The sequence below is a fragment of the Oncorhynchus kisutch genome, linkage group LG15 (genome assembly GCF_002021735.2).
Source record: "Oncorhynchus kisutch isolate 150728-3 linkage group LG15, Okis_V2, whole genome shotgun sequence".
In the NCBI taxonomy this organism is placed as follows: Eukaryota; Metazoa; Chordata; class Actinopteri; order Salmoniformes; family Salmonidae; genus Oncorhynchus; species Oncorhynchus kisutch.
In genome coordinates this window covers 35,246,828-35,272,072 of record NC_034188.2, presented here as the reverse complement: position 1 = coordinate 35,272,072, position 25,245 = coordinate 35,246,828, and the positions used below count along the sequence as shown (strand labels likewise).

General features: G+C 44.5%; 1 protein-coding gene across 1 annotated transcript in view; it reads left to right on the top strand.

The window, feature by feature from the left end:
- The window catches only part of afg2a (AFG2 AAA ATPase homolog A), a 131,317-nt gene extending 109,233 nt beyond the window's left edge, over nucleotides 1-22,084 (top strand). The window contains exons 16-17 of the mRNA XM_020502516.2: nucleotides 2,836-3,000; nucleotides 20,419-22,084. Of these exons, the coding sequence (XP_020358105.1) occupies nucleotides 2,836-3,000; nucleotides 20,419-20,595 (342 nt within the window). The 3' untranslated portion in view covers nucleotides 20,596-22,084. The remainder of the gene's footprint in view (nucleotides 1-2,835; nucleotides 3,001-20,418) is intronic.
- Nucleotides 22,085-25,245: the final 3,161 nt, after the last annotated feature.

Here is a 25,245-nt window from a genome sequence, read left to right as displayed (position 1 = left end):
TGTCTTCACTATTATTCTACAATGCAGAAAATAGTAAAAGAAAGAAAGAAAGAAAAACCCTTGAAAGAGTAGATGTGTCCAAACTTTTGACTGGTACTGTATGTCTAAAGAAATGTTACAGAGTGGTAGTGGCCTTCAGAGATAGGAAGTCATCTGTCGTTATAGCGTAATCACTTCTCGAGGAGGATCGCAATCCCTGGAATGATTACTGTTGTTATCGGCAGTGAAACTTGGCTTGCAGCGAGCGGGCAAGGCTTTTTTTTCAACCTGTTTTGATCAGGCGGACTGGAGCCACTATACTGTATCCTGACTTTTTTTCTGCGATTGCAAAGTATTTTGAAGTATTTGGTGGAACGTTCCCATTTGATGTCACCATGTTGAGATGCAGAGGTTCATGATCAGTGTGACTATTTCTCTTCATAGTTAACTCAGAGAAGAGTATGGGCTACTGTGATAACCTGATACTTTGAATATAGGTGACTTATTCAACAATAACTGCAGTGTTTCTTCTCTGTGACGTTTTGAGAGTTGTTAGCCTGAGGTTATAGTGGGTTTTGTCAGTGTCCTCTGCTCCAGCTGTCTTTATACCTCCCTGCCTCTGTCCCGTCCCCCCTCCATCACTGTCTTTCTACTGTCAAGCCAAGGCTTCAGGTGGAAGGATGGCGTTACGAAAGAGCCCGTCAACGCTTGCCCGACATGCCAAGCCAAGTATTTTTCTTTTGGGGTCCTTGAAAACAGGAAGTGTATCTTGTTAAGTGATGGATGGGCCCCTGCTCTTCCTGAGTGGACCAGAAAAAAAGACCTTTGCCTCCAGGGAAGTCAAATGAGTTTAGCAGTCTCAAAAGCCCAGAGTTGGGTCTGTTTGTGTGAGCACCTGGATAGTTGGGAGTGTGCATGTGTAGCTTTTTGTACACGCGTGAATGTGTGTGTTTTTACAGTAGAGCAAGCGTGCAACTTTGCTTGTAGGAAATACCCAGATAATCTGTTGCAAGCAACATCTAGGGTTAACGAACGTAAATGGATTTAGCATGTTGAGCTCGATCATCTTAACACTCAGTTCTCCCTAGTTGTATTGTGGAGGCTGTGTGTGTGTGTCTGTCTGCCTGTGTGTGTGAGGGGTCGGCAAGTTTGCTCTGGCATGCGGCCGCCACATACTTCCAGGGAGATCAACTCCGGAAGTGTCCCTGGCACGTCCACAGTGGAGCGGAGTATGCACTTCGGCGACAATCAACCACAGCCCCCCCCCCCTCCTCTGTCCCCCCTGTGGGAAGAGCGATGACAAAGAAGAGACAGCCTCACGTGTTTTTGTTCCAGACACACGTTGTCAAGCTACTCTGGCCCCTAGCCAGCATGGACCTTTATTATTTTCCTTTGGCAGTGGCCCTGGGGCCTGTTCATCTCCCCCATCCTAATCACAGTGACATTGTTGTCTTCCTATTCATGTTGGTAGCGCATAGCAGGGCGGATCCAAGTGGAGGAATCTGGACAACCCAACAACAACAAAAAATGATCCTCTCGTGATACATCGTTAATTTGTCAGCCAGACTGTTATGGTTACGTCAACAACAACAAAAATCTCCCCCCATTTGCAAACGTTCCGCACAGGGAAACGCAGACAGATTTTAAATATGTACATATAGGAAGGAAGTCTCTGAAAGTCCTTTGTATATCCAGAAGGTTATAGCAGGGGATGTGACGTGGACGTAAACAAAAACTTGAAAGGCTGTGGGCTAGGTCACTGCTCACCAGAGGCACAGACATTACTTCCACCTCTGCAGGCCCGTCTGTCTGTCTGTGCTGAGCAGCCAACTGTCCCTCTATGACATCAGGGAAGAGAGTGGTTGGAGGGATATTTTTGGGTCGGCAACATATTTTATATATTTTGGGGGGGATTTTAGTTTTTGGTAAAAGAATTGGAATTTAGCTTTGAGTTTAATTTAGAAAATCTGTTCCCAAGTATTCCCACAAATAAAAAAGAGATGTGATCTTGTCACAATGTAATCGAGATATGAAATGTTTGTTATTTTCAAAAATAATCTCTGTTGAGGATTAGTTGTGGTCAATTTGCAGTGTACAAATTATTATAATTATTTTCCAGACCCGACTATTCGCTCCAAACAAAAATTGACCCGCAGCTAAATCTAGTTGCCTACCGGTGCACTAGGTTGTGGGGAGGAAAGCTATTCTGTTTGCCCCCTGCGACTGATGATCCGGCTGTGTTTAGCCATGTTAACTTCCTTTCCAAGAGCAATGACGGCCTTCAGTCAATATTGAAGGACTTAAATGCCTTCCTAACAAACTAGTTCAGAATAGTTCCCTTCATCTTTTCTTTCTCGGAGATAAACCAAAACAGTATTCTTACCTCCTGCAAGACGACGTGTTAGAACGAATATTCACCTGCGATTTCCTTCTCTTTCACATGGTAAACAATAGTTGAAATGTGCATTCTTTCATCCAGTGTTGTTTTTCTGTGCCTTGGAAACCGGCGTATGGTGTGGACTTTGATTGGATATGGTCCTCCTGAGGCTGCACACGGCCTCCATTTGGAATAATAATCTTCACCCTTGATTTGAGCTGAGGTCAATTGTGCAAATCAGGTCTTGCTTCTGGGCAAGTTTACCACACCTGCAATCAGTGCTTGGAATTTTTCTCGTCTCAGGTTCCTAACAAGAGAGATGGAGGGAGGGAGTAAGAGAGAAGGATAGGTGGAAAGATGTATTTATTGATTGATTGATTGATGAAGACTCCATCCTCAAAGGCATGTTTGTCACCCAGCAGCAGAGACAATCACACACACATGACTAACAGCTCATTTCCCTCACTTCTGTTGCCTAGGCCCTGATGCGTCCGGGTCGACTGGACCGGATAGTGTACGTCCCTCTACCGGACGGCCCCACGCGACGGGAGATCTTCGCGCTGCAGCTCCGCAGCATGCCCGTGGACCAGGACATGTGTCTGGATGACCTGGTGACCCGAACGGAAAAGTACTCCGGAGCAGAGGTGAGACAAACAGTACTGATTTATGGTTGCAAATAAACAACACGTACTCTATAATAAGTCATTTTACGGTAGAATACATAGAAGATGCATGATGTAATACACGTTGTAATGTAATAACGATTCTGAGGCTCATCTCCCATTGACATCAATGCGTAGTTTACGCAAAAATCTAAGTTACACATATGCAGATCTCAAGTTAGGATTTCACCCCATTGTGATTAGTATTGAGAATGTGATATTGAATGTAAGAATATCAGCACTAGTGCCCGTATGTGTTTTTATATCAAATGAAAAGGACATCGTCCAGGAACAATTCTACCCTTTAGTCATGGATGGCGGCAAAAAAAAAATTTATTAGACAAAATGATCAAGGATTTTAGTCCAGGTTTGAATCAATTCCTTGAAGTGAGATTTATCGAAGGCATGCTACCTGATTCATGGTTGGCCACCCTGGCAAGAGTCAGACTGTCAGAGAAAAATTGGCTAAGACAAACCCAACACGGAGACCGTAAAGTCAAGTTCAACATGGGGAGAAAAATATTGAGGTGAAAGACTCTCTCTCTCTCTCTCTCCTCGTTGTTATTGTTTTAAGGCTACCTTTTAACGATTACAGGAAATAAGAGAGCGGTGGCCAGCGTTCGCAAGGAGATGTTGTTCGCCTTCCACTGTCTGTTTTATGTCTGTGCTGTGTCAAGGGCCTCGTGATCGCACAGCTGGCGGACTCGCAGCGAGCACACAAACACTCCATTGTGTGACAGGCTTGTCTCTTGACGTTGGGCTGGGGTGTGAATCACGTTGTCTTGACAGAGAAAAAGTGCGGTGCCGTTGAAGCCCTGACAAGCCCTACTACCTGTCAAGATGTTTTTCATGCTCTTGGTGGTTTAATGATGACACATCCTTCAGTGGCTATGAAATCAACTCCAGTTGTCCAAAATGTTCCAGTCGATCAAAATGTGGTTGCAAGGCCACATGGGTATTATGAAGAGGATTTGTCAATTCTGTGTCTAGGACCTTTTGGCCACTAACTTTTCTCTGGCTATTCTCCTGGAGATCTGATCAGAGGAACACAGCTGTCGAGGAATTTGCTTCTCTACATGACCTTTTAGGGATTTGAAGAGATCTGTTGAAAACATGTACCCCCACCCTCCTTTCTCCTCCCTCCTTCCCTCCATAGTTCCCCCACCCAAAAGCAGCTTAGAGCAGGCACCTGGAGAAGGTATGCGCTGGAAACCGATCCCTCGGTATCAGGTGTTGCGTCTTACATCGGGGTGTTTGGGATAGAGCTTTCACCTCCCAGTGGAAAGTTTGCTATCTCTGTTTTCATGTTCATTCTCGGTAACCCCCCCCCTCTTGTGGTCCAGTGTCTTTTGGTGGCCATAAGGTGGGATATATAGGTGGAATGGAGTGCTTAAAGGCATCTTGTCTATACTAAATATACTATCGCTCTCCTGAGGGTACGTGAATACTCCTGGCATGACAGGTCATAAAAGCCTGCCGTGGTGCTATGCATCTGTTTGAAATGCCACTGAGCGGGGGTATTTGTCTTGGCACGGCGGGATTTCTGCAGAGGGCGGTGAGGCGTGCCATGGCAGATGGGCATCGGTCGTGTATCAAGCCCACGCTTCAGGGGAACAAGCTCGATGAGGGGCCCTTGTAAATCGTCCGGGCTCTTATTGAAATTGGAGGCCGGTTTGCCGAGTCATATTTCTCTCGCTCACACACAGCCTTCTCCCCCTCTCTCCTCTCTCTGCCAACTGAAGTACTAGGAACTCTTAAGAGAATGAGCAAGGACATTACTAAGCATTGAGTCTTGCGTTAGTTGTCAGACTTTGTGAGGAGAGAATATGATTTTGGCTTACACTTCACACAAAGTTGCAACAGTGTCATTAATGTGAAGTGTTGCCTAATTTTGTGTTTCTCATCTAAAGACCCTTTTGCATCCCAAGTCTTGATAGGGTAAGGTTGAATGGACTGGTAGAGTGACAAGACTGGCAGTTGTTGTCTTGTCAGCTCCGAGCCAGAAGCCTTGTTAAAATCACATCTTCCACCCGGCAGGTTCCTGCCCAGAGTGACATCTGTTTTCCCCAAGTTTACACCCCCTAACCACCATACCCGTCCATCAGCACTGCTCCTGCCTTCACCATCCGCCTTCAGCCGTCCAACAAAGTAACATTCGATACTGTAATTGCATTGTGTTGTCATAAAGAGGGATTGCTGCTAGTCCGGAGGGAAGGGTGACGCGTTTATTTTTCTCTTTTTTTATGATCAAGCCCTGACAGGAAGAACCCAAGGATTTATGTACTCCATCACATGTCCCGAGTCAGAGAGAGGCCAACTCCTTCAGCCTGGTGGAGACCTGTTGGCTCATTTAGCTTTGATAGAGGAGGCTTCTTTACTAGGAATCAGCATTGTTTCCCATGTTAGCCTGCGGGAGATTGCACGGGTGTCACGGAGAGGACGCACGTCAATAAGGGGATCTCAATTTTCCAGAGGACTCTGTGAACTTGGTTTACTCATAAATGGGCAGAGGTACATTGTGTGGACATCATATATGCCCAGTATGGGGACATTGTGGGGACATCACATAGGCCCAGTATGGGGACATTGTGTGGACATCATACAGGCCCAGTATGGGGACATCATACAGGCCCAGTATGGGGACATCATACAGGCCCAGTATGGGGACATTGTGTGGACATCACATAGGCCCAGTATGGGGACATCATACAGGCCCAGTATGGGGACATTGTGTGGACATCATACAGGCCCAGTATGGGGACATCATACAGGCCCGGTATGGGGACATTGTGGGGATATCATATAGGTCCAGTATGGAGACACTGTGGGGACATCATATAGGCCCAGTATGGAGACATTGTGGGGACATCGTATAGGCCCATTGTGGGGACATCATATAGGCCCAGTATGGAGACATTGTGGGGACACCATATAGGCCCAGTATGGGGACATTGTGGGGACATCATATAGGCCCAGTATGGAGACATTGTGGGGACATCATATAGGCCCAGTATGGGGACATCATATAGTGTGGTTGATTAGGTGAATCCACATTTCATAGTTTTCCTGTTTACAGAAGGTAATTTATCCACAAAATTCCCTGCTGTCAAAATATCCACCATGTGTTGTGGACGTTCTGATGGCGCCGACAGAGATGGTCGCCTCGCTTCGCGTTCTTAGGAAACTATGCAGTATTTATTTTTTTATTTTTTTATTATTTCTTACACTGTTACCCCAGGAAATCTTAAGTCTTATTACATACAGCCGGGAGGAACTATTGGATATAAGAGCAACGTCAACTTACCAACATTACGACCAAGAATACGACCCGAAGCGGGTCCTCTGTTTGGACCACCACCCAGGACAATGGATCGGATCCCAGTAGGCAACCCAAAACAATGGCGCCGCAGAAGGGGCAGACGGAGCGGTCTTCTGGTCAGGCTCCGTAGACGGGCACATCGCTCGCCGCTCTCGAGTATACTACGAGCCAATGTCCAGTCTCTTGACAACAAGGTAGACGAAATTCGAGCAAGGGTTGCCTTCCAGAGAGACATCAGAGATTGTAACATTCTCTGTTTCACAGAAACATGGCTCACTCAGGACACGTTATCAGAGTCGGTACAGTCACCCGGTTTCAGAAACAAACATCTCTCTGGTAAGAAGTAGGGCGGGGGTGTATGCCTTATGATTAACGAGTCGTGGTGTGATTATAACAACATACAGGAACTCAAGTCCTTTTGTTCACCTGACCTAGAATTCCTTACAATCAAATGCCGTCCACAGACGACGCAACCACACTGCCCTAACCCATCTGGACAAGAGGAGTATGTTTGAAGGCTGTTCATCGATTACAGCTCAGCATTTAACACCATAGTACCCACAGTGCCTCTTCAACCTCAGGAGGCTGAAGAAATTTGGTTTGTCACCAAAAACACTCACAAACTTTTACAGATGCACAATCGAGAGCATCCTGTCGGGCTGTATCACCGCCTGTTACGGCAACTGCTCCGCCCACAACCGTAGTGCACTACAGAGAGTAGTGCGGTCTGCACAAGGCATCACCGGGGGCAAACTACCTGCACTCCAGGACACCTACACCACCCGATGTCACAGGAAGGCCAAAAAGATCATCAAGGACAACAACCACCCGAGCCCCTGCCTGTTCACCCCGCTATCATCCAGAAGGCGAGGTCAGTACAGGTGCATCAAAACTGGGACCGAGAGATTGAAAAACAGCTTCTATCTCAAGGCCATCCGACTGTTAAACAGCCATGACTAACATTGAGTGGCTGCTTCCAACAAGTGAAATTGTTAGATTACTTGTTAGATATTACTGCACGGTCGGACCTAGAAGCACAAGCATTTCACTACAATCGCATTAACATCTGCTAACCATGTGTGTGCGACCAATAACATTTGATTTCATTTGATTTTGATTTATTTCAGGAAACGATAAAGATTGCTTAACATTACCAGCCATCCAAAACCAATGTATGACTTCGAAATATCAAAATGCCTCGTATACTCAATCTGTAGGTGGAAAGACTTTGAAATAACGTTGATGTTATGGAGGGGGAGAAAGAAAACCACAAAAAACACCATAATAGAATTTGTTTTCCAAGCAGGAAGATAAATGGCTTCCTCTTAACACCTGTTGTGGTTGTTCTTCTGCCCTGTTCCCCACCAAAGATTTATGACCCCATACTTGTTGTTGCAAAGATGTTTTATTATCAAGGACACCCAGAAGAATGCATCAACAAAGCTGTTGCTATTTTAATAGCATTACGATTCAATGTAAACACTCAATGACGCAAGTGTACGTCTGGCCTCTGCTGATCAGAGATTGATAGATTAAATCACAATGTTGCCCAAGAAAATATGCATATGTTGCGTTTGTTCGAGGCCAAAACGTAGGTGAGTTTTATAAATCTGTGAGCTTTTAAATGCACAGTATAATTTTGCCACCATGAACCACTATTGTTTTGACATTTTCCGACCATAGGAAGCAGGAAGAGATTGCCAAAAATATGTGCATATAATATTCAATTTACTACCCCGGCAAGTATGTCAGATTGTCTGGAACGAATAGCTGTTTTACCGCTCTAATTCTTGTTATAAAGTCATCTTTTTCCTTTTCATTCAGAGTCCTGGCTGTCAAAATGGGAGATGTATGAAAAGGAAAGACTTCCAGCTCTGCCTTTTTGCATTTATATATAAAGACCTTGCTGTGGTCTCGGTCCAAGTACACGCGTGGCACAAATGACATTTTTCCTGGGAAATATCAACCACTCAAGTGTACTCATTGTAATGTTTCTCTTGGCTTGGGGTAGAGGCAGGAGGGAGGGAAAGGGCGGAGGGAGAGCAGGAAGGATAGAGAAGGATGTTTACCCCTCCAGCATTAAGGAACCAGTAAAAAAAAAAAATCCTAGGGCCTTTTGGATGGGAGAGGAGGCAAACTACAGTGAGCGAGAGAGAGATTGAGAAAGAGCGAAAAAATAAGGAAAGAAGAAGACCAGCGCTTCAGCAATAGGAACTCCAGGAACCTGTAAAAAAAGTTTATTGAGTTGGCCCCCCGGATCTTCCTCTCCTTACCCTGGCCTTAGGCCCCATAGGCCACTGTCAGGGGGAGGTGTGCCTGTTTCAGAGGCCCACACGGGCCGAGAGGTCAGGGGTCTGTAGTTAAACGCTGCACTGAGCAGCCCCCAGGAAGGCTAGTCTCTCGTTTAACACCTCGCAAACAGCTGTGGATTGGCCACTCCTTTGCCTTAAAAATCCTTCTTTGACCCCTGTCTCCTCCCCTTCATCTACACTGATTGAAGTGGATTTAACAAGTGACATCAGTAAGGGATCATAGCTTTCACCTGGATTCACCTGGTCAGTCTATGTCATGGAAAGAGCAGGTGTCCTTAATGTTTTATACACTCGGTGTATGTCGACAGTCCTTCCTCCAAAGGGCCATTACATTTTGTGAAATTCCCTAAACACATGGTATTTTCCTTGTCCTGGTTTCATGAGGAATTGTGAGAATATTGGTGATACTGTTGACTCTTCCTTTTGTAGGGTGTTCCAAAATGGAAGGTGTTCCACTTAGCCATTGCTTTGAAAATGTTTGTGTCTCTGTGTGCCAACATGTTCCCATTCAAAATGTAATTGTACCCTTATGTCTATGCCTTTTAGCCATACTCGTATTCAGCTGTACTGGCCAGAACAATTGGGATCAAATGTCTTTTTCAAGGGCCTCGTAATTAACTCTGTGCTATCAGTCTGGAATTGATAGCATTGAAGCCGTTTTGGCCAATGGGCGTTGCGCATAAGAAATTCGAAAGCAATTGGATCACCTTTGACAACAAAAAAATCCGAAAACAGAAGCCGCAGCGTGACATTTTCTAGGTTTAAAGAGAAGTTGTCATCTTCAACCTAGGGCATTTTGAGGAACTAAGACATGCACTTGTTGTCTTTCCAGAGAACGGCATATCGAACACCAGGATAATGAGCCCCCCAAAAAAGGGCAACAAAACATTATATAGTACCAGTACCAGTCAAAGGTTTGGACACATCTACTCATTCCAGGGTTTTTCTTTGTTTACTAATTTATACATTGTAGAAGAATAGTGAAGACATCAAAACAATGAAATAACACATATGGAATCATGTAGTAACCAAAAAAGTGTTAAGCAAATCAATATATAGATTCTTCAACGTATGATGACAGCTTTGCAAGCTCTTTGCATTGTCTCATCCTGCATTTCAATTAACAGGTGTGCCTTGTTAAAAGTGATTCCATATTTGGTATTTCATAGTTTCGATGTCTTCACTATTATTCTATAATGTAGAAAATTGTTTAAAAAAAAGAAAGAAAGAAAGAAAGAAAAACCCTTGAATGAGTAGGTGTGTCCAAACGTTTGATTGGTACTGTACATACATGCATAACGTGCTGTGTGTCAACGTGAGACTAACAGAAATAAAGTAACCTACTAATGTTTTTGCCAAACCGTAGCGATGATAGAGATTAGCCTACTACATCGAATTCAATACAGTGATCGTCTTGCTACAGTAACCCCTGATTGCCTACAGTTTATTGAACCTTCTTGTCATTTATATGCTGTGGCATAGAATGGAGCATGTATGATAGGGAGCAGAGTCTATTTTTGCAACTTTTTAACTTTCATGTAAAGCTTTATATTTATCGATCACCTCGTAAATATGACTCCTACTGTTAACTGCCTGTCAACAACGGAGCTTCGCGTTCGCCAACGCCATAGTTCATCAGAGGAAGCAGCGGTGATGGGACAAGGCGGGGCTAAGAAGCATGCCTTCTCAGCCCTACCAGACTGATATCCATGCAGCGTTTAATGTAATCTTGTGGGATTAGGTGGCTTGTGAGGCTACCATGTTACCTATACGATTTAAATAGAATAGAGGATGGGCACGGACGTTGTGATTTTTGCTTACCATGTGATCAGGACTGTGTAAACATGTGAGCACAACACGCTCAGGGACATAGTAGTGCACAATAATACACACACACAGAGCCATAGAGAGCTGTCTCCAGGTCGCTCCAGTGTGAGCATGTTTAGTAAATATGCCATCTCTTCCTTCCCAGCGCTGGGGAGAATGTGCCGCTTTCATTCGCCTGAATGAAGGACAAATATGCCCTTAAAAGTGAGGCCCTGTTTACCCCCTTACACGCTACGGCCGCCTCGTCCCAGAGCCTCGACACAGGTGCTATTCCACACGGGCCTTTCCTAAACAGTGTGGAGGTGAGGAGGGGGCGGGGGGGGGGGACCCTTCTGAAAGAGTTTCGTAATCTCAACTGATTGGTCAGCATCAGCTATGACAGCTGTTTTATAGGTTCTGGATTAGAGCGATTGATGTTATGGTGGTAGTAATGCGCTAGGGATGGACCTCATAACAGCCAAGTCACCCCTGCTTTGAAAGTTATTCTGGGGGGCGAAAGAGAGAACCAAACACTGTGTGGTCTTGAAACGAGCACCGGTCCCATTTTTCAGCCATGTTTTCTATGGAATCTGAATCCCGTGACTCTTCTCCTTCTCCTTTATGGTTGTGCGGCATGTTTCCATTCACGCCCCCCCACCCCCCCCACGTAACTCTATAACCCCCCCCCCCCCCCCCCCCCCCCAACACATACACTCCCCACCACTCTCCTCCCCCCTATCCTCAACTTAACCAACACCCCCCCTGCCTTTTAATCTTAAATACTGTAGGTTTCACATGGGTTGTGGACAGGCCTTGTTTCTCTTGGCAGCCTGCTGTCACTGCACACTTCCTCTTTGCCTTCTTGGAAAATCAAATATTTTATTTCTGGTCGGGGCGTGACGCTGTTTGATTTCTATATTATTTAATTTCCTCTCCGAATGTCGGATGCAGTGGGGACTATTTTTCTTAAAAGGGGGAGTCAATATTTTTGGCGTTGGCCTAAGAACTTCTTCATGAGCCAATAACATCACTGTGTGTGTGTGTGTGTGTGTGTGTGTGTGTGTGTGTGTGTGTGTGTGTGTGTGTGTGTGTGTGTGTGTGTGTGTGTGTGTGTGTGTGTGTGTGTGTGTGTGTGTGTGTGTGTTCGATCGCAAGAGAGCTGGTGCAAGTGTTGGTGTAATGCAGAGCCTAAGGACACAGGGACCGCTCGATAGTTACTACGCTGCCTGGCCTCGTTGATATACTACAGGAGCAGGTAGCCACCAAACCAGCCCCTAATTAAGCCTTTTTGATACTGGGACTGAGTGGCTTTGTTGAAGTAGGAAGCGACGGCATACTGGGTGGGTTTGACCTGAGCCCGTTGGTATGCGCTGCCGGTTAGCTTCTTCATCTAATCCTGAAAACATTTCTGTGCACACTTGTATTACTGTAACTGGAATGGAAACTAAAAATGTTGTTGAATGTTATTAAAAGAAATGGAGAGAGTTTTTCGTACAACTGACACATGACAAATATGGGAATCCGCGAGGCCACATTTTCTATGTAAAAGAACACCGACAGAATCCCAATGAATACAGTCTGTAGTGTGTGTGTACATAAGTGTGTGTGAATGTCTGTAAGTGTGCACTGAGTGTTAGGCAGGTGTTACTTCCATTACAAGGCAGGGAATCGGATGGGGATAACACAGCCAATAGCCAGTGGAGGAGGGATTCGGATGGGGATAACACACACACACACAGCCAACAGCCAGTGGAGGAGGGAATCGGATGGGGATAACACACACACAGCCAACAGCCAGTGGAGGAGGGATTCGGATGGGGATAACACACACACACACAGCCAACAGCCAGTGGAGGAGGGAATCGGATGGGGATAACACACACACAGTCAACAGCCAGTGGAGGAGGGAATCGGATGGGGATAACACACACACACAGTCAACAGCCAGTGGAGGAGGGAATCGGATGGGGATAACACACACACACAGCCAACAGCCAGTGGAGGAGGGAATCAGATGGGGATAACACACACACAGCCAACAGCCAGTGGAGGAGGGAATCGGATGGGGATAACACACACACAGCCAACAGCCAGTGGAGGAGGGAAGCGGTTGCAGGAGCATGTCCAGAGGCCACTGAAGTATCTGGGGCTCGTGTTGTGGCGGTCTGACTCCAAGCAAGGGAAATGAGAAAAGCCTCAAGCCTGAAGGAAAAATGCCCGTGCGCGTGCCAAAGCTGATGTCATGGCGTTAAACAGCTCCTCACAACAGCACTGAGGGCCGGCCGCCCTCCCTGCACTGGGCTAAAAAGACCATGCTTAGCCCTATGCCGTTTAAGCTGGAGATCCAAATTGCTTTTCCTGCCCCTTCCAATTAAATGACCAACAAAGAACCAAACTAAATGTGACTACCAACCTGCAGCAACGTATCATTATGGTCTACCAGAGGGCCCCCCCCCCCTCTCGCCTCTCTTACGGTCGGGAAATATGATGACAGATTGTAAATCGTCTGCGTAATCACTTCTTCGGATCGCATTTTCCTTATTTTCGCGCACGGCAAGCATCATTCGCAAAGAGGGGTTTTGGGAGCAGCGGAGGAGGAGAAAAAAATCAGCTGAACGAGTGGAAACAAGGATGTGGTCGCAGTTCAATCAGGCGGTTCTGTGTCTTTTCCCTTTTCCAGTGTCCTGTCTAGATCACTGGGGTCCAGGCCACTCGAATGGCTTCTTTATTCATCACTTTGACCGACGTGGAGAGTCCCAGAGCCTCCCTTAAGTAGAAGTACGTTGTGGTTGGTATTCAAACATGGCTGCACAAGACTGTATATGTGCGTTACACTCATAAGGTGATTGTTGTGAGGCCACGACTACGCCAAATGAACGGTCTTTCATCAGAAATAAATATCTGTTGTGTGTGTGTGGAACACAGGTTTCATGGAAGCGATATTAACGAAGGGTTATTAACGTCATTGTTACAGAAAGTGTATATTTAGGTTGTGATCTAATAGAAGAACGAGAACTTGTGATTGGACAGATACAAGTATATAGGCTACATTTAAAACTAACGCATTGGCTCACTCTGCATCGAATACTCTTTACTGTTGTTTTTTTTGTGGTCATAACCTGTTTTTGGAAAATGCTACTAAATAGACCTGGTCCTAGGTGGTCTTTGATGGCTGTTACTGCACCGCCAGCCAGCCAGATATCCAAAGTACTCGCCACATCTCCAACGAATGGCTGCTGCAATGCATCAGTTTAGTCCCTCCATATATTTAAGTGATTGCTGACATAATTTATGAAGGGAATGAAAAATAAAGTCTGCATTGCAATAAAAACTAAAAAACGATCCATAATTTAGCCTGGGCTGCCACGGCCCCCTTCATTTCATTGCTGTGCGTTTGCAGCTTTTTTTGTCCCTCTCTCTGAAGGCGGGGGGCCCAGCTTTAAGGGGTTGTGTTGGCTCGGGGCCTGGAATTTCTTCACGTTTACAAACAAACTGCTTTTTGCTCACCCTGTTTGCCTTTGTGGCTTTTCAAATTGCGCATGGTAAACAAAACTGCCGCGTTCAGCAGCATATAGAGACCCCTCCTAAATGAGAGAGATGAATACGTCAGTGTGTACTGCTATTGCTACAGTATATACTTGTTAGCACCTCTGTTGGTTTATAGCCAAATTATTTGTTGTTGAGTAATGGGATTGAGACGAGGCCCTTAACATGTCCCCTATGTCGGGAACAAAGTAAAAAAAAGAAAGAAATTTAAGACAATTGAGTTTGTGTTTTTGGGTCCATGTGTTTGTGCGTGTAGAAACTTCCTTCAATCATGTTGTTGAAGTCTCTCACACCCCCCTCTTCCCCCTCTCTCTATTTCAATGTCCTCCCTCCTTAATTGAGGCCTGTGTTGCAAACTTTCATGGTTTCACATCACCATTGACAACAAGCTAAATGATTTGAATGATGGGAAACTGTCAAAGACATTTAGTCCTGGACGCTGTTTACAGTGTCTGAATCATGTTGTTCGGCTGACCCTGAACAAAGAAATCGCTCACTTCCTGACATCTGCCTAGCACCTGCCTTAGCCAAGTGAGCTAGCCCTGTCTTACACAACCGACATACTTCCTTGTACATACTCATCTCGAAAACTCCCCTTCCTGTCTTAAGACTCCAAACCATCCTATCCCCATCAAATATGTCAAATCAAATTGTATTGGTCACATACACGTGGTTAGCAGATGTTAATGCGAGTGTAGCGAAATGATTGTGCTTATAGTTCCGACCATGCAGTAATATCTAACAAGTAGTCTAACAATTTCACAACAACTAACTTATACACACAAGTTTAAAGGAATGAATAAGAATATGTACATTTGAAAATATATGGATGAGCGATGGCCGAACGACATAGGCAAGATGCAGTAGATGGTATAGAGTACAGTATATACATATGAGATGAGAAATGTAGGGTATGTAAACATTATATAAAGTGGCATTGTTTAAAGTGACTAGTGATACATTTATTACATCCAATTTTTATTATTAAGTGGCTAGAGATTTGAGTCACTATGTTGACAGCAGCCACTCAATGTTAGTGATGGCTGTTTAACAGTCTGATGGCCTTGAGATAGAAGCTGTTTTTCAGTCTCTTGGTCCCAGCTTTGATGCACCTATACTGACCTCGCCTTCTGGATGATAGCGGGGTGAACAGGCAGTTGCTCGGGTGGATGTTGTCCTTGATTATATTTTTGGCCTTCCTGTGACATCAGGTGCTGTAGGTGTCCTGGAGGGGAGGTAGTTTGCCCCCGGTGATGCGTTGTGCAGACCTAACTACCCTCTGGAGAGCCAGAATTTGTGGGCGGAGCAGTTGCCGTACCAGGCGGTGATACAGCCCGACAGGATGCTCTCGATTGTGCATCTGTAAAAGTTTGTGAGCGTATTTGGTGACAAGCCAAATTTCTTCAGCCTCCTGAGGTTGAAGAGGCGCTGTTGCGCCTTCTTCACCACGCTGTCTGTGTGAGTGGACCATTTCAGTTTGTCCGTGATGTGTACGCAGAGGAACTTAAAACTTTCCAACTTCTCCACTACTGTCCCGTCAATGTGGATAGGGCGGTGCTCCTTCTGCTGTTTCCTGAAGTCCAAAATCATCTCCTTTGCTTTGTTGACGGTGAGTGTGAGGTTATTTTCCTGACACCACACTCTGAGAGCCCTCACCTCCTCCCTGTAGGCCGTCTCGTCATTGTTGGTAATCAAGCCTACCACTGTAGTGTCGTCTGCAAACTTGATGATTGAGTTGGAGGCGTGCATGGCCACGCAGTCATGGGTGAACAGAGGGTACAGGAGACTGCTGACAACGCACCCTTGTGGGGCCCCAGTGTTGAGGATCAGCGGGGTGGAGATGTTGTTTCCTACCCTTACCACCTGGGGGCGGCCTGTCAGAAAGTCCAGGACCCAGTTGCACAGGGTGGGGTCGAGACCCAGGGTCTCGAGCTTGATGACGAGTTTGAAGGGTACTATGGTGTTAAATACTGAGCTTTAGTCGATGATCAGCATTCTTACATAGGTATTCCTCTTGTCCAGATGGGTTAGGGCAGTGTGCAGTGTGATTGCGATTGCGTCGTCTGTTGACCTATTGGGGCGGTAAGCAAATTGGAGTGGGTCTAGGGTGTCAGGTAGGGTGCAGGTGATATGGTCCTTGACTAGTCTCTCAAAGCACTTCATGATGACGGAAGTGAGTGCTACGGAGCGATTGTCGTTTAGCTCAGTTACCTTAGCTTTCTTGGGAACAGGAACAATGGTGGCCCTCTTGAAGCATGTGGGAACAGCAGACTGGGATAGGGATTTATTGAATATGTCCGTAAACAACCCAGCCAGCTGGTCTGCGCATGCTTTGAGGACGCGGCTAGGGATGCCGTCTGGGCCGGCAGCCTTGCGAGGGTTAACACGTTTAAATGTTTTACTCACGTTGGCTGCGGTGAAGGAGAGTCTGCAGGTTTTGGTAGCGGGCCGTGTCGGTGGCACTGTATTGTCCTCAAAGCGAGCAAAGAAGTTGTTTAGTTTGTCTAGGAGCAAGACATCGGGGTCCGCGGCGGGACTGGTTTTCTTTTTGTAGTCCGTGAATGACTGTAGACCCTGCCACATACATCTCGTGTCTGAGCTGTTGAATTGCGACTCTACTTTGTCTCTATACTGACGCTTAGCTTGTTTGATTGCCTTGCGGAGGGAATAGCTACGCTGTTTGTATTCGGTCATGTTTCTGGTCGCCTTGCCCTGATTAAAAGCAGTGGTTCGCTCTTTCAGTTTTGTGCGAATGCTACCATCAATCCACGGTTTCTGGTTGGGGAAGGTTTTAATTGTCACCATGGGTACAACAACATCAATGATGCACTTGCTAATAAACTCGCTCACCGAATCAGAGTATTTTTCAATATTGTTATTCGACGCTATCCGGAACATATCCCAGTCCACGTGATCGAAGCAATCTTGAAGCGTGGAGTCAGATTGGTCAGACCAGTGGTGAATAGCCCTGAGCATGGACTTTTCCTGTTTTAGTTTCTGTCTGTAGGCTGGGAGCAACAAAATAGAGTCGTGGTCAGATTTGCCGAAAGGAGGGCGAGGGAGGGCTTTGTATGCGTCGCGGAAGTTAGAGTAACAATGATTCCACATTTTTACAGCCCAGGTCGCGCATTCGATATGCTGATAAAATTTAGGGAGCTGTCACGCCCTGACCATAGTAAGCTGGTTTTTCTCTGTGTTGGTAGGGGCGTGATGGTGACTTGGGTGGTCATCTAGGTGAATTTGTATTTCTATGTTGGCCTGATATGGTACCCAATCAGAGACAGCTGTTTATCGTTGTCTCTGATTGGGGATCATATTTAGGCAGCCATTTCCCCTTTGTGTTTCGTGGGATCTTGTCTATGTTTAGTTGCCTGTCAGAACTAGTTGTATAGCTTCACGTTTCGCCTTGTTAAAATCCCCAGCTACAGTATATGTGGCCTCACGATTTTTGGTTTCCAGTTTACATAGAGTCCAATGAAGTTCTTTCAGGGCTTTCGAGGTGTCTGCTTGGGGGGGGATTCTTGCCAGAGAGATGTTCGGCGCGATGCGTGAAGAAACCAAGTGGCTATACCGACTCTGATAACGTATCCTGAGTGAGCCATAAGACCGCTCCGTCAACTATGTTGAGTAGAAGTTGAACTAGCAAAAACAGGCAAACAGTGCACACACAGATCTTTAGTGAGTCGACTGAGAAGTGGATACTGATGGGTTATTACCATACCTGAGCGAATATGTGATCCTGGTGGTAGCTGGTACCACAACTAATCTGTCAAAGTAGAAATAGTCTTACAGTACTCACTGTTAAACAGACACACACATTTTTTACATTATATTTTAGTAAATTAGCTAAAAGTAGCAATTAGGGTTAAATGTTTTGTTCAAGGGCACATCAACATATTTTTCACCTAGTCGGCTCTGAGGTTCGAACCAGCGACCTGGCCCAATATAAACACAGGCAAAGTGGCTAAAGAGATTCTCCGGGTACTTTTGTATACTTATTAGCCGGTAGTTCTGAAAGTTGAGCTCACGAGCCAAAAGTGGGCCCCGATAATTGCCTACCACGTCACAATTACGCAGATATATGCACAACATCATTGCTGTCTCTCTCTCTCTCTCTCGCTCTGCTGTGTATGCATCTTACTAGCTGCCACTCAAATGGTGAGGCGCTGAAGCCCAATGGCTAGAACTCAAATTGCAGAGGGCTGGCCCACATGAGGGAAAATGCAGGGGAAATGGTGCAGCACATCTTCCCAAAATGTTTGGGAGGGGGTTTCTTGGCTAATTGAGGTAAGACAGTAATTATACTCATAGTGCATGTATGAACTACACATTGACACATTCAGTCCAAAGTGGGAGGTTTAAAAAATGATTAGCAGTCACCAAAGTTCTGGAGCATGTCTTTAAGCAGCTATGGAGCTATTTTGCTACGAATTCACTTCAGCTACAATATAAATAAATCTTCTCGTTGGCTGTTGCAAACCTCCTCCATTGTTGTTTTTCTGATCTAAGATCTGTTTTGTGGTTTTCTCCATAATGGTTAAGATTAGGAACGGAGATCTGTACCTTTCGCCGACTTCTACCCGGCAATATCTGTCAATGTCAACAGTCTGCCATCTTGTTGCCAGCCTCTGCCCCATGGATGAGCTCAAGGGGAACCACTATTTTTATTTTCTCTTCACCCTTCCCATTACAATAAGGGGGTTATTCCTTTTAGGAATACTTTTTTTCGCCTCTTTAAGTTCTTTGAATCCTTAATTGTAGGGTACCCATTTGTGCTGTCCCCTTCTTGGAATGGGGAAAATATGCCAAGGGAATTTGTGAGGTCACCTTCCAAATGGTTCAGTTTCCTCCACTTGAAATAGATTGAATACATTCGCAGCCCTTGCAGGTGTAATTATGCCCTCAACGTTTCAGTTCTGCTGTTCTGGACCGTCCGGATTTACAAAGCACCTCATAGTAGGAGTGCTGATCTAGGATCAGGTCCCCCCCATGTCCTTATAATCATATGAATTATGATCTAAAAGGCAGAACTGACCCTAAATCACCACGCATACACTGAGGGGCTTTATGAATATGGCCCCAGATGGTTTGTGGAGGAAACCAGGACACCGTATAAGCCTAAATTTAGAATCGGGACGGGCATATCTGGTCCTGTAGGGCCAATGTGCACACAGGCTTTTGTTCCAGCCCAGCACTAACTCGCCTCCAGTGAGATTTCCATATATAGGTCTTGTTATCCAAAACACATTGAGCCCTCTGTGGTTTCCCCTGGCATGGAGGGAGGTGGCGGTGTCAGCAGACCCCCCCCTCTCCCACCTACCACATCTGTTTTATAATTTCCCACTGAATTTACGGTGATTAGACTAAGGCCCGGCGACTTTTTGAGGAGATTCTGTACACGCCGTGGGAGTGAGTCGTTTCCGAAAGTCCAGAAATGGCTGATGAACGCCAGACACCTTCTTCCCCACCCATGCCACCCTTTCTTCCAGAACTAGCGCTCTGTTCTACGGCACGACCTGCTCCAACGGAAACCAATCCGTCTTTCCAGTGACTGATAGCACTGTGTTGAGATTTGCAGGATATGCGCACCGTCAGTTCGCTCCACGGAACGACCCAAACCCTGAGCAACGTAAAGAATGTAAACTGCTGTGACTGCAAGAGAGGGAGGTTCAGGATTGGGAATATGTATGTATGTTTTCAATTAAACAGAATGAATTGCCCTCTTAAGTCAAATGTTATTTATTGCAATAAAATGTGCAATCTGAATTAATACAAAATTATGGTATGTGTGTGTTCTGCATATCAGATACTTTTTCTACAGTGTGTGTGTGTGTGTGTGTGTGTGTGTGTGTGTGTGTGTGTGTGTGTGTGTGTGTGTGTGTGTGTGTGTGTGTGTGTGTGTGTGTGTGTGTGTGTGTGTGTGTGTGTGTGTGTGTGTGTGTGTGTGTGTAACCCTGTAATAACCGTAGGCTAAGCATAAAAAGCTTGTAGCTATTGTGTAATATTACACATGGCTTAATACAAACTGTTACAAATGTGTAAATTCAACTATTAGATCACAACCTAAATTACATTTTTATTCCAATGGTCATGATTTGGTCAACCTCGTTTTGTCGAGATTCATTATTGACCTGTTCACCACAGCCTAGGGCGCTGTTTCCCAATTCCAGTCCTCAAGTACTAATTTTTAGTGTAGCCCTGGACAAGCACACCTGAATCAACTTGTCAGCTACTCATTAAGCCCCAAATGAGTTGAATGAGGTATGTTTGTCCCGGCTACAACAAAAAATGTGTGCTGTTGGGGTTACTCGAGGACTGGCGGTGGGAAACACTGGCCTAGTGGCTGTGGATGCTAGCATGATTTTAAATAGTCGTAATCTGGCCGTCTGACAGCCCTGTATCTGTTTCCTGTCGCAGATAACGGCAGTATGCAGAGAGGCTGCCCTGCTGGCCCTGCAAGAGGACATCAAAGCACAGCTCATCATGGGGAGACACTTTGAAAGCGCCCTGAAAACCGTGAAGCCTCGAGTTCCAGACTCTCTCATCCAGTCATATATCAACTATCAACAGCAACGCGGCCTGCGCTTCTTCTGACGTCGGCGTGGAAAAATTCCAAACCTGCGAGAGGAGTCTTTGCTAGAATAAGCAGTAGGCCTACAGGACCGACTGCATGTGGTTACTGTAAATGCAGTTATCCACTGAAGTCGCAAGGGTTTCCAAATGGACATTACATCAGTGAATAGGCGGCAGCGTTTCCCAAACTCGGTCCCGGGGACCCCAAGGGTTGCACATTTTAGTTTTTTTTGTTCCATAGCACTACACAGCTGATTCAAATAATCAACTCATCATCAAGCTTTGATTATTTGATTCAGCTGTGTAGTGCTAGGGCAAAAACCAATATGTGCGCCCCTGGGGTCCCCGGGACCGAGTTTGGGAAACACTGGATTAGGGGGAAACAATAGGCGAGAATAGCCCATGTGATTGAACCATTATGCTACTTTGTAATGTGCTCATTTATTCTTGGTCACCAAAAATAACCTAAATTCTCTACAAAATTGTTATTTACAAACCTGTGCTCCCTGAAATGCAATATTAGGCTACAATGGAATAAATTAATTGTTTCTCTATATGCTTGTTAATGCTTTTTATTATCTTATCCTCATAAGACAAATTGAATATATTAGGCATGGGTACACATTCAAAAAGATTACCGTGCAGAAAAATAACCAACATTTATACATTTTTCAAAGGCTCTTCCTTGTGCAATTTTCAAAGAAAAAGTTATGGGTCTAAATCAATGTGTCACAAAAAATTTTACAAAATATTAAAATACATGCCCCTCCCTCCCCCTCTCCACAAAGTTACAAATATTTTCACATGACCCTCCCCTTGTACTGTGAAGTAAATTGAACACCCTCACACCTCATAGAATTAACTCAATAATGTTAACGACCGCAAATAACAAATGTAGCAATCCTGTGTTTATAAACGTGGATATGGACTGGGCCTCTTCAGCATGCTTTTGTTTCACAGTTGATGCCATGCAGGGCTACGGGCCAGAAGGTTGAGGGTTCGCCGACCACCACAGATGAGCTCACTCTCCCTGCTGCCTGTTTCATTATTTTACGATCAGAGCCGGCTGCAGACAATGATCAACTAGGGGGAAATTAGATTTTCAACATATTTACAATTATATAAAATAATACATTTTTCACCAACAGGTTTCTGTGCCAATGCAACACAACCAATAAACAAAGTATACCGACTACGAGCACTTCAATGTCATGGTGTGCGTTTTCAACACCACAATAAATAGACTATGTCAATCTCGACAAAAAGAACATACATCCGTCCCTACCTTGTAGGCTTACCCAGTATTGAAGGCTTGGCTTGACAATGTCTGAATGTCATTGAACATTGTGATGTTTTGTAACAGATGTCTCTTTCCATTCATCAATTGTCCACTGCACAGTTTGGATTGGTTGATTGTTATTATTCGTCATTTAAAAAAAATACATATGTAAACACAAATACTTTTTTTTTAAGTGACCGTGATTGCATAATAAAGTCAGACTTATTTCCATTGTGGTCCTTATTCTTTTTTACATAAATACATATACAACTACATAGATATAGACACATTACAGAGATAGAGATGAAAAAATGATCAACCTCTCGATGAGTATGAGGGGCGGAGTTTAAGTACAATTCGTACAAGCTTGTTTGGCTGGTAGCTTATTCTTTAGATGCTTGGGGCTGCTGGTGAACCATGATGTGCAGCATAATCAAAGTGGCACTGGACTAGCACACTTGCCAGAGTCTTTAGGGCGCCTACAGCTAGATTTCTGTACAATTGGTGACAGATTTTCATGTGAGTATTCTAAAATCTTCATAAAAACAATATGCCATTTCAGAGTTTCCTTTAGGAAAATTTGGTGCCGGACAACGTGACAGGGAGGATTTTAATCAACCGGACCTTTGAGAAATGTAATGGACATCCATCTGCATTTAAGATCCAATCTGGCACAGTCAGCGCCATCAATAAACGAGGGATATTGGTCAAATGAGCCACATTAACATGTCCTTAAAAACAGCCTTAAAACAAATTCCAAAAACACTATTCCAACCACTCCATAAATTTCTTGTTAACAAACTATAGTTTTGGCAAGTCGGTTAGGACATCTACTTTGTGCATGACACAAGTAATTTTTCCAACAATTGTTTACAGATTATTTCATTTATAATTCACTGTATCACAATTCCAGTGGGTCAGAAGTTTACATACACTAAATTGACTGCCTTTATACAGCTTGGAAAATACCAGCAAATTATGTCATGGCTTTAGAAGCTTCTGACAGGCTAATTGACATCATTTGAGTCAATTGGAGGTGTACCTGTGGATGTATTTCAAGGCCTACCTTCAAACTCAGGGCCTCTTTGCTTGACATCATGGGAAAAACAAAAGATAGTGTGCAAGTATAAACATCATGGGACCACACAGCCATCATACCACTCAGGAAGGAGACGCGTTCTGTCTCCTAGAGATGAACTTACTTTGGTGCGAAAAGTGCAAATCAATCCCAGAACAACAGCAAAGGACCTTGTTAAGATGCTGGTGGAAACAGGTACAAAAGTATCTATATCCACAGTAAAACGAGTCCTATATCAACATAACCTGAAAGGCCGCTCAGCAAGGAAGAGGACACTGCTCCAAAACCGCCATAAAAAAGCCAGACTACGGTTTGCAACTGCACGTGGGGACAAAGATCGTACTTTTTGGAAAAAATCTCCTCTGGTCTGATGAAACAAAAAATAACTGTTTGGCCATAATGACCATCGTTATGTTTGGAGGAAAAGGGGGAGGCTTGCAAGCCGAAGAACACCATCCCAACCGTGAAGCACGGGGGTGGCAGCATCATGTTGTGGGGGTGCTTTGCTGCAGGAGGGGCTGGTGCACTTCACAAAATAGATGGCATCATGAGGACGGAAAATGATGTGGATATATTGACGCAACATCTCAAGACATCAGTCAGGAAGTTAAAGCTTGGAGTCAAATGGGTCTTCCAAATGGACAATGACCCCAATCATACGTCCAAAGTTGTGGCAAAAAGGCTTAAGGACAACAAAGTCAAGGTATTGGAGTGGCCATCACAAAGCCCTGACCTCAATCCCATATAATGTTTGTGGGCAGAACTGAAAAAGCATGTGCAAGCAAGGAGGCCTACAAACCTGACTCAGTTACACCAGCTCTGTCAAAATTCACCCAACTTATTGTGGGAAGTTTGTGGAAGTTTGCTACTCGAAACGTTTGACCCAAGTTAAACCATTTAAGGCAATGTTACCAAATACTAATTGAGTGTATGTAAACTTCTGACCCACTGGGAATGTGATAAAATAAATTAAAGCTGAAATAAATCATTCTCTCTACTATTATTCTGACATTTCACATTCTTAAAATGAAGTGGTGATCCTAACTGACCTAAAACAGGGAATTTTTACTAGGATTAAATGTCAGGAATTTTGAAAAACGGAGTTTAAATGTATTTGGCTAAGATGTATGTAAACTTCTGACTTCAACTGTATGTCAGACGCCTACTGCGTCTGCTATACAGATATAGACAACAGACAGGAGGGTAATTCGTTAATTTCCTATTAACACACGACCCTCCCCAGCCCTCCCCATTACATTTCGATCTGCCCCTTTGATTATTGCACTGGGTGGAAAATTTTAAGGAAAACGTTTGCATTCAATTTTAATAATGTGCTTTACATTTGGTTTGCATTTGCGTATTGGATATATCCAGGGGGAGAAAAGGAAGCACGGATGGTATATTAATCATTGCATCCATGGAAAATCTGTTAATTACTGTAATCCTAAAATGTCCAACCGCTTTCCGCACTGCCGACCACAATGAAGACGTTCCCATCTGTCGTTTGCGAATCCAGCAGGAGTTGCTTTATCATCAAGCATGAAGCTCCAAATTACTTTTTTTTTAACATAGTCTATCCAGCCCAAACATCAGAGACATATGCCTTCAGATGCATTTATCAGTCCGTTAATGTAGAAGTATTGTGGAATTTTCTGACCAGAGATGGTATTGAGGTCATTCATCTATTGATTTTTCCATTTGAAGAGGATAAATTGACTTTGTATTGAACTTCCTTTTCTCATGGATCCGGATGTAGCGCATCCGCGACACCAATCAAACCAGACAGTCAAGAACAGAGGGGGGGATGCGGCGGGTGGGGGAATCTTTCCCCTAGCTTGCGGGGTGCCTTTTTCTTAAGGTGGCTCCAAAGTTATGTTTAGGCCCACTATTCACTGGAGTTATAATACAACGGAGTAATGAAGGAGTTGTCATTTAATTTTCTATATACCCAATTTTATTACGGATTTAGGTCTTAGGCCAACATTATTCCAGTAGGTCGTCATTGTAAATAATCATTTGTTCTTAACTGACTTGCCTAGTTAAATAAAAGATAAATAAACCATTTAAAAATACATTCTAAAATGATTTTCTGTCTTGAGTTTGATTTCTAACTATGCTATGCGTAATTGGAATGGTGAGACGCCGTGGAATGCCGTGGAATTAAATAAAACAACGCTATAAAGATTGATACTTCTGTTGTCACTGTTCCATAGTTTGTAAGCACAAGAACAAAATGAGCTTTCTCTGCTATTTCAAACAGCTCCACCTTAACTGCTGCACACATCTCTATCGCCCGGCCTTCCACATCTGCCCA